Raw genomic sequence first — 10093 nt, 5'->3', positions numbered from 1 at the left:
TTTATTTTGTGCACTTTGTGGTTAAGCGTTAAATCTCAGCATACTTGAATAATGACAATAAAAGCATTCAATTAAATTCAATGCTTTAGATTAATTGGCGCTCATCTCAGCTTTTTTTCCAAAAGATTTGTTTTCCAATCGGGTGGGTCAGATGCTAAAGTAGTGCTAATGTTTTACCTGTTTACTTTGTTTTGTTTTGGTTTAATTCTGCTTCGCGAGGTGCATCTTGTCCTTGTGAATGCTGATTTATGTCACCTGTTGTTGTTAGATCCTACCATCCTGTTCTTGCTTGTACTCCCCTCCTACTTCATTTCCTCCTCATACCTGTTTTTCAATAGGTTTTGTTTGTTGCCTTTGATTACCCATTTTTTTACTTTGCACATTTTGTGCAAATAAAATTACTTTGGTTTGTACCAGCTCCAATAGAAAACTTATACACGTTTTCCGGTTGCACAAACACAGAATTTACACAGAAATGAGTGCTGTTCTTGTAAAACATGCAGTTTTAGACTTATCATCCTTATTAACCTGGAAATTGAGAACCAATTGACAACATGAAGTTTTTAAAAAGCATTTTGAAAGGAATTTTTGCAGTCATGATGATAAAAGTTGGTGTACACAGAAACCCTGGACTAGAGACGGACAGAGGGACTTACATTCAAAGCAATTGGAAAATTAGGTCACATTTACTTAAAATCACTCTATTATATTGCCAACTAAATTATAAATGCATTTATTGAACATGTCTTGAACACCACAAATGCAGTAAAAGATTGTGACGTGCTGAAAGATGTATACCATGCAAGACTGAAAAGTTGCTGCTTTAAAGTCTTTATACAGAAACCACAATGTTTGAAGTGAGACTAGTTGCATTGATACACACACACACACACATTGACATGTAAATAAGCGACAAAAAAGTCACCCTCTATATTGTATACAGTTGAATTTGAATAGGCCCTGGTGTATTTGGGGCCTCGGTTTAAGGGGAAAAAGAAGCCGGATTAACTGGCAGGATAAGGGCAAATGGATCTAGATTTCAACATGAGATGAAACATTTATTATCTAAAATGACAAAATTCTTTCAAGACTAGTCTGGTAGATATTATTATTTCAGTACTTTTTTAAAATACAATGTAACATGGAGATTAAAAAATATATATTTACATTGGCCAGATTTTACCATTTGTACAACAACATGGTGTCCGCATTGGGTTGGGAAATTAGTAAACTTTCCTATTTAATATACAATTTACATAACAAATGCATACTGCAGATTGTTAAATCAGGAACTGGTGGTCATTTATGCTATACTAGTTACACTTTGACTTTGTTCTAAAGAGATCTTTTAGTGCTGGTGTCAAGATTTGTATCTCTGTGAATATGAAACAATCAATATTGCTCAGTTTTCATGACATGGTTACAATTTACAATTTTCTGCCTTGCACCCACACTTTAGAGCAGCTCATCTTGTCCCATTGTCTTGGCGATTATATTGCATTGCATGCTTGGAAAGATCCCGGCTAAAATGAAATACTCCTCACATTTCATCTTATTTGTGAGAAGTATCTGCCATTCAAGGTAATTGGAGTGTCCATTACGATGCTTTTTGTTCACAGTTAGAGGTGATTGGTTACTTTACTTGGCAAACTGATGAAGCCCAAATATTAAAACAACTATAATCAGGATAAAGTGCAGCATTCTATCTCGTCATTGTGAAATCCATACTGCTTTAAAAGTGTCAAATGTCATTTATATTGGCCAAGGCATCTTTAAAAAAGTAAAACATTGAAAAAGTTACATGCTTTATGTCCAGTTTTGTGGCCAGTGAGTTTTTCCAAGCTGGTGGAATGATGAAGGGGTCACAAACTGATCCAGCGGCCTCTCCACGTAGCCAAGAGGAGCTTCCAAGGGAAGCACTGCAGCAGCGGTCTCGGAGAGCGAGCATGTTCTTTTTTTTGAACTGATGTCAGGCCTGGTGGTTAAAGAGGGAGAGGCTTGCCAGGGTAGTGATTGTATGCTCTGCATATACAGTACAGTGTGTGTGTGTGTGTTGCTGCATATGGCTGATACTGGTATGTTTTCGTACTCGCTGCGGTATGGAGCAGATGTTTTCGAGGCAAGGATTAGCGTGTGTGTGAGTCTGTGCGTGTTTTTAAGCTAGTGTCATAAAATAGCTTCACCAGAACAGGAGCCACGTTGGCCAATTACAGTGACGCATCTGTGCTCGCTCACATTTATTAGTATTTGTGTGTGTGTTTTGAGGGAATAGGGGTTCATGCAGAGTTTAGGTTATTTACAGGGTTTAAATAAGTGGAGCAGTGTGTGCGTGTGTCAGGGACAATGATACACGTCTGTGTGAATCTAATGGCGCGACACAAAACTGAAGAGGAAACAGAGGACAGAAAAAGGGGGCGACAATGAGAGGGGTGTTTATACGGAAGCAGACAATGGTGGGAAAACAGTTGGAGAAAGGAGAATGGGGAGAGACCCTCAAGAAAAGTGTTTTCATAAATAGCAATAGCCAAAAACTAAAGACAATTGCTCAAATTTTTGTTGAATTTTACTGTGTATGGAGCAACACAATTATTGAATAGAATTCAATGTTTTTATTGTCATTATACAAGTGTCATAAGATTATGTGTTATGTTAAGGTTTGTCACACATAATACTAATTTCTGTGACCGTACAACCGATGATGGATTAAAGGAAAATCATACTTCTAAGAACTTATAAAGAGGGTTAAAAATATGTGTAATTATGAAATTACTGATAGAGTGGAGAATGCGTGCCAGATGTTGAGGAAAACCACACGGTATCTAAATAGGAAGGTTGTTTTGTTTGCGTAAGCTTAAGAATTAAATCCCCCTTTTGTGATCGTCAGTGCCAATTTGATTGTTGTGATTCATAAAATTGGATTTTTGTAATCTGGTTATTTCAATCTCTCACTGAGCAGCACGCAGCGACAATTGCTATCAGGGGAACCATTGCTTGAGAAAAGAACATTTAATTCTTTTAAATTTGAATACTACAAGTCAAATGCACATACATTTTTACAATTTTGTCCTTACAAATTTAACACTTTTGGAGCAAACATTAAGTGCTCTAATGATGGATTTATGCTTAAATGCTAGTCTATTCAATATATAACATATAGGTTTATTTTGAGTTTTTTTCTAGTTCAAAAATATGGGCAGCTAGTTGGAATGACCAGTTGAATGGTGAATCTAAAACCATCTAAATTCCAAAGTCTTGATCGATTTAATTTGATTCTTTTGTCCCTCTTGCTGTGCCCTTTCTAGACCTGGGGCCTCTTGGTGTAGAGTCTACACTGTAGACTCTGTGTAACTACTGCTCTCCAGCGGAGCAAACTAGTCACTGCTGCTTGTCAATGTAATGCAAGGATCCCCAAACTGATCCTGAGTAGGTTTTTGTTCCAACTGATCCAGAACAGGCATTTTGACCAATGAGATTTCTGCAGAAAACAAGAAGCACTTGACTGAAATCCACTGATTGCATTTATAGGACACCAGATTGGTTAAAAAAAGGTGTCCTCTTTCTGGGTTGGAATGAAAACCCGCACCCATAGCGGTTCTTTGTGGAATAGTTTGGAGACCACTCACTGATGTAATGCAAAATATATATTTTTGTTGGAGTCAATTCAATAGTAGTCGGAGAGATGTAGACTATACTTCCTGTGATATATTGTAGAAAATCAGTATTGCTTTAGATAGGCTTTGTTTGATCAAGCACATAGTACTCTAGTTTTGAAATATCATGGAATTTCAAGGCCTGACCCAAACTTAAAAACGCAATAAGAGCTAAAACATTGCCTCAACCCTGAGCCACGTGGCAAAAACAGTGTGTGCAACTTGGGTCGAGAACTAATAGTAATGTTGGTCTTCTGTGAACTGAATAGAAAAATAAGGTATTGAGTTGCACCAAATTGATACATTCTGCACCGGTATACAATCAAGTTATTTAAAAAAAATACTACAAATGACCTCACCCCAAAATAAGTTTCAAATGGTTCATATTCTTAAGTGCAAGAACATTGGCTGTCTAATTATCATTCGCTCCAATGTACAAAATGTATGTGTTTATGTAAGTAGTGTAGTATTTATTGTACGTCAAATGGACCATACCAAATTCAGTTGATAATCATGCACCAAATTCAATGCGCAGAGCACCACCTAGTGAATGAAAGCAAAAACTACTCTGAAGACAGTATTTTTTTGGTTCTTTTATTTTCAACATATCATGGGTACACATGAACTTTTTTTTAATCTTCACAATATTTATTTACAACAACTACATAACCCAACCAAGTCAGTGCCTTTTTTTATCTGTTGCTATAAAGAAAACATCATGTCCTAAGTCCTTGTATAAAAAAGAAGATAGAAAGAAAAAAGGGGTTGTATATTGAAGTCTTTAACTAATGGTTTGGATTATGATTCAATGGTTGGTTACATACTTCATAAATGCTTATATAATAAGAGTGGTTAGCACATCCGCCATACTGTCCTGTGATCGAGGGTTCAATCCCCAGTAGGTTCCCACGTTCCTGTGTGGGGTTTGCATGCTCTTACTATACCTGCAAGGTTTCCCCCTTGGTACTCAGTTCTCCTCAAACCTCCCCAAAAATGCATATAGGCTGGTTGAAAATGTCCCTAAGTATGAGTGTGAGCGTGAATAGCTGTTTGTTTCCTTGTGCCCTGCGATTGGGTGGCTACCAATTCAGGTTGTCTCCTGCCAGGTTCAAAAAGCTTGCCGGGATAGGCTCAAGCACCCCCGCAAACCTTGTGCTACTTGAAGACTAAAGTCCTAAGAACTGATTTGGGTAATTTTCATCAGATGTTAATTTTTCAAAGATTATCAAGAAATCTTAGATATGTTGATATTTTTCATCAAGAATATCCCCAACTTCAAATTAAAAGACTACATTTACAGATACTGATAGAATGAGAGGTGAAAGTAGTGATGGTGAACATTGAGAGGAGGCTAAAAAGCATACATTAGTCACATTTAGTGATGACTGGGACTTTTGAAAGTAGTTGCAAAAATAGGCAATTACCAGTGCAAATTGCTTTGACTTATCTAGCATGCCACTTCATGTGTGGACTTTGAAATGACGCGGTCCATGTAGTTGTTGGAGAGGCTTTCCATGGAGACGTCAGTGTGGGAGCGGCCACGCTTCTCGTGCGCTCGACTCCGAGAGCTCTCCAAGGATGAGACGCTGGAGCTTGAGGTGGTCCTTGAGCGAAGTCTGGTCATACTGGCACTGGATACTGTGCACAAATAAGTTGGTGTTATTTTGAATTCGGAGTTCAAGGGCTTCCTAGTAATTAAAAATAGGAACACTATTCTAAAATTAGGCAAATTTCTTGTCACTTACAATATCCCAGGCCTTGGATGAAGTATTTGAGGGCTTCAATCACTTTGGCTGGCTGTTATAAGGCAAAACATAGTCAAATTTCTAATTTTTGGTTTGATTTGGAATAAATAGGTCACTTAACAGACTGACATACCTGAGCCACTTGAGGAAGTCCTCCACAGTCCGCCATCTAGAGGGGAAAAACAACAGGGACCTTCGTCACATCAACTAATTTAGATACTAACTCTGCCGGTTTGATAAATTCCCTGAATCATAAAATATATTTTCCTGTTTATGGTTACCTTAAGAAGTGTGCTCTTTGTTGGGTTAAGCTTAGAGTTGCAGTCAACCACAGCCTCCACATATGGAGAGTCGTCTCCAACAACCAGCAATGTAGAGCATCTGGGATTAAGACACGTGGAGAGGTGGTTTATAAAATCTTAAGTAGACCATGGTCTTCCTGCAACTAGGTTTCAACATAGTCAAGTTGATCTTATAACATATTCAGACTACGTAAATTAGTATTTACAGGTCTATTCCCGCTCGCGGCACCTCTGAATATTCTGATATTTTGCATATCTTCAACTTCAGATGCAAGCAGAATCATTTTAAACACACATTGCATTGCATACTAATGTCTATTATGACATACTAGCTACTCAAATGAAGTAACATCAATTAAAAGTGGAACATAACCCAAGTTTTCGGCACTACAGCAAAGCAGGGAACATTTCTATAGTTGTAAAGAGCAATAAATCAAATATGTGACTTTTTTGCCACAGCAGTTTGTTACAAGTCAAGAGGTCATTCTTACTTGAGGGTCCTCACATTGACGTTTCCTCCAGGAATAGGCCTCTCAACCTCGAGAGCATTGCGGCTGTTGTAAGCACGGAAAAACTGTCCCACATTGTTCTGGTTCATGGTTGCAGTAATATGGTGGCGGTATGTTGCTATTAGATCATGGTTGGACTGGATTTCTTCCTAAAAAATAGTCAATGTGAACAGATAAGTGAAAGGATTACTCAGTACTTAATCGTTAACCAATGCTGTTTTAATTAGAATGTACCTTTCCAAATAAGTGTGTGATGATTGTGTCAGGGAGAGTGTGGGTCCATTCAGTAATCTGTATAGTGGAGGGATAGAAAAAGCAGAATTTAAACATTAAGTAATGAAAATAAAATAATGTATAAAAAAAGATGATAAGTTGTATGTAAGGTCAATGTAATTGTAAGTATTTAAGTCATCATTTACTCATACATACACGACACACTTAATTAATGCTGACCTTGTTAGCAACTGTATCTATTAATCCTTCAGCATTAGGGTTGATGTTGATCAGAACCAATCCATCCACGAGGTCAGGATGATTCAGCTATGCACAGGAACACAAGATATTTCCAAGTTAATTCTAATTCAGGCATTTCATATCTGATAAGACATCTGTCATTGCACCATTGTGTGTTGTAAAAGATCAAATAACTTGATTTTACTAGTGGGAAATTCAGGTTGGTTGAAATGAGACATTACCATTTATTAGACTTATATAGTATAAACACCCCCAAATATAAATTAATTTGAAAAAAAAGAAAAAAAGAGAAAAAACAACCCCAAAAATAAATTCATTTGAAAACAATGTAAAATTAAAAAAACAACAACTAGAAAATAAATTAATTTGAAAAAAAGAAGAAAAAAATTCAATACATAACCACAAAAAATAAATTAATTTGAAAAACTGAGTTCTGAAGAAATAATTCATTCAAAAGACAACCCCAAAAATAAATTAATTTGAAAAAAGGTCAGGGCTTTTAAAAATATTTAAGGTTAATGCAACAAGCTTCCATAGATTTATTTGTATACCTGAACCAATAAATATTTTCAGTCACAAATGTATTCAAAGAAGAATCATGAACTTACAGCAAAATTTGCCAAGATGCTGGCACCTGCTCCAACTCCCAGCCCAATCACAGTATGCAGCCTGTGAATCACATTCAGAATCAAATTTAGATCTGTGCTTTGAGTTTGAGATTATCTAGGTGAAACCTAAGTATTAGCAGGTCTGTCTCACCCAAAGTGTTTGATCACACTAATTAGGGCTTCAGACAGTTGGTCCATGGTTGGATAGGAATACCTACAAGGTCAGGAATAAATAGTCATTACCATTATCATGACACAGTTAAGTAACTATTAACAAATAGCCTTTGAATAACGGTGACTACTCACGAAGTTGGGAATGTTTTGGCTGCTTCATGTTGTCCAGGGGCTTCAACATGACAAACGGGAAAGTGTCGTAGAATTTCTTGCATGTCCTCATGTGCAAACAAAGTCTCGAAACAGGATTTGTCTGTAAAAAGTCAAAACAATGATTGGGCTTTAGACATAGCGTCTGTTTTCATTGCATTTTGACTAAAAATGTATAGATTAACATCAAAATAATTATATGTAAATTATTTTTCACTAAACATTGATAATTAAAGGTTATTTAAGAGCAATACTATGTGAGGTCTTGGCAGTGCAATTATTGTTTTGTTATTTTCTACACATAAATGTAATAAAAACACTTAAAGGTCCTGTAAAGTGAAATTAAAATGAATAAATTGTTGAATTGAGTGAAAATAAAGACTGGAGTTAAAAACTCTGAGAAATTTGAATGAGTAAAAAAAAAGAAAATGACAGTCCAATGATGCTACTATTAATTTATGGCAGATAAAGAGCAACAATTAACCAAACTTACGGTTCAGTCCTACGTCATGATAGGTCAGAATGACCGGACGGTTTGCCCTGGGTGTCCCCATCATGATGCAGTGGACCTTCCCATATTGGGTATCAACATTCTCCTCCTTAAAAAGGCAAAACAATTCAAATATTTAGTGGTGATGGACCAAATTAAGAGAAAAATCCCAGGTATTTTGCCACTACTGTAGTCAGAAACATGAACATCACCAAACCATACAACTGCATAATATACAGGATAAATACAACATCTGTGCTGGATTACTTACTTTGATGTGAGGCTCAAAGACAGAGTCACACTCATTCTCTTGAAGAACCATGATTCCTGGTGCAGTTCAGATCCAAATTACAGCGGTAAGGAAAATTTGCTGTAGAGACCAAGCTCTCTTCTTTCTTCAGTGAAACTCTTGTGAATGGAAGCAACAAGTGCAGGATGTGTGACAAGCCATTTGCCTGAGCTGCCTTATATATACACACTCCAGCACTGATCTGATGCTAAAGCTTCAAGTCTGACCTGGCTCACATGTGGCCAACTGGCCTCTGTTTTAATCCCACCTTAGTCTGTTTTGGTCCTACAGAGACAGCTTGGGATTTCTCCAAAGAATTAACCACGTACCAAAGATCACACACTTGATGTTACTGTTGATTCAGCTTTTACGTACAGAGCAAAACAGTATGACCATAATTAATGCATTACTACTTCATCAGAATCCAATTGATTTGACCTGAATTATGAAAATGACATCTACATCACTGATTATGTAGCTAAGTTTGAAAAATAAATACAATTTAAATTTGTCCCTAAAATTTGTCCATGATTTTTTTTCTTTCAAAACAAGATCAAACAGTTTGTGACTGCTTGAATATTTCCTGTTTCTATGTGTGATTTACATGCATTCTTTAAATAGACAGCATGTGTTACACGTGTCAGCCAAAACAGGTTACACGTCATTTACCTAATCTCAGGAAGCCATATGGTCACAAAATTCTTCTTACTTGAACGTGCTTCCGGTAACACTTGACTGCAATTTACTCATGAACTTTATATTAATTATTGGTGCTCTAAAATGAGGTGTACCTGCACATGAATTAGTAACAAAACTGCAATGTGCCTAGTCAAGTGAACTATATGGTTAATATAGAAAGGCAATGACACGTCAAGGTTGGTTCTCCTAAAGAAAACAAGGAATAGGTCAACCTAAGTTTTTTGAAAAATATTGTTTTGGAATGAGTCTATTTATCTAGAAAAAAATGATGAGGTCAAAAGAAAAGAATCCGGAAAATGCCTTGCTCACTGTTGTTTTTCCTACTTAAGATTTAATTACCAACTTCTTTTGCCATATGATACAATTACAGACAAAGGACAACACATACAGTGTAAATTTGTGGACACAAAAACTGTTCCTTCTAAATCATTCATTCATTTTCTGTACCACTTTTTCTCACAAGGATTGCGAGGGGTGCTGAAGCCTATCCAAGCCGGGCACCAGGCGAGACAACCAATGAGACGGACAACCATTCGCTCTCACACTCAAACAAAGAGGTAATTTAGAGTGTTCGACCAGCCTACCAAGCATATTTTTGGGATGTGAGATGGAGCCGGAATGAAAAGGTCAGAACATACCAGGATTTGAACCCTTCATCTCAGAACTGTGAGGCCAACACACTAACCACTCCACCGGCCGCTGTTCTAAAAGAGATAAATACAAAAAATAAGAGGTATCTCCTTTTGGACTTTGCTCTCGGTGGATTCGTAGCAAATTTTATATCGTTCTTTAGAAGAATTGTAATTAAATTGTGTGGGTTGTAAGACTAGATACGCGGTTTGGAGATTTGTGTTGCTAGAATGGAGGGCTCACCCTGGAATGCAACAACTGCTTGTATAAAGTTTCTGCCGGATTGACAGATTAATTATAGAAGCAGAAAACAAAAGGTGTGAATTTGCAAAAGTAGCTTACAAGCAGTTACTAAGTATAACTATACTGTACA

General features: G+C 36.8%; 1 protein-coding gene across 1 annotated transcript; it reads right to left on the bottom strand.

Moving 5' to 3' along the window:
* Nucleotides 1-4225: 4225 nt before the first annotated feature.
* ndrg1b (N-myc downstream regulated 1b) lies at nucleotides 4226-8588 on the bottom strand. Its single transcript, XM_077721040.1, has 12 exons — nucleotides 8374-8588; nucleotides 8106-8211; nucleotides 7595-7715; nucleotides 7440-7502; nucleotides 7289-7349; nucleotides 6660-6746; nucleotides 6441-6497; nucleotides 6189-6355; nucleotides 5677-5776; nucleotides 5529-5564; nucleotides 5396-5447; nucleotides 4226-5288 (listed from the first exon to the last, which is right to left on the bottom strand). Exons 1-12 carry the CDS (start codon nucleotides 8422-8424, stop codon nucleotides 5098-5100), a joined length of 1092 nt encoding a protein of 363 aa, XP_077577166.1. The 5' UTR covers nucleotides 8425-8588; the 3' UTR covers nucleotides 4226-5097.
* Nucleotides 8589-10093: the final 1505 nt, after the last annotated feature.

Source organism: Stigmatopora nigra, chromosome 7, assembly GCF_051989575.1.
Source record: "Stigmatopora nigra isolate UIUO_SnigA chromosome 7, RoL_Snig_1.1, whole genome shotgun sequence".
NCBI classification, from domain to species: Eukaryota; Metazoa; Chordata; class Actinopteri; order Syngnathiformes; family Syngnathidae; genus Stigmatopora; species Stigmatopora nigra.
Note: the sequence above shows the minus strand (reverse complement) of the source record. Positions and strands in the feature narration are given on the sequence as shown.

Excerpts from the sequence above, each read along its gene's own strand:
- ndrg1b (XM_077721040.1), bottom strand. The coding sequence starts at position 8,424 with ATGGTTCTTCAAGAGAATGAGTGTGACTCTGTCTTTGAGCCTCACATC. Across the intron at positions 8,212-8,373 it reads TCTTTGAGCCTCACATCAAA|GAGGAGAATGTTGATACCCA; the intron begins GTAAGTAATCCA and ends TGCCTTTTTAAG. Across the intron at positions 5,448-5,528 it reads GACTTCCTCAAGTGGCTCAG|CCAGCCAAAGTGATTGAAGC; the intron begins GTATGTCAGTCT and ends GCCTTATAACAG.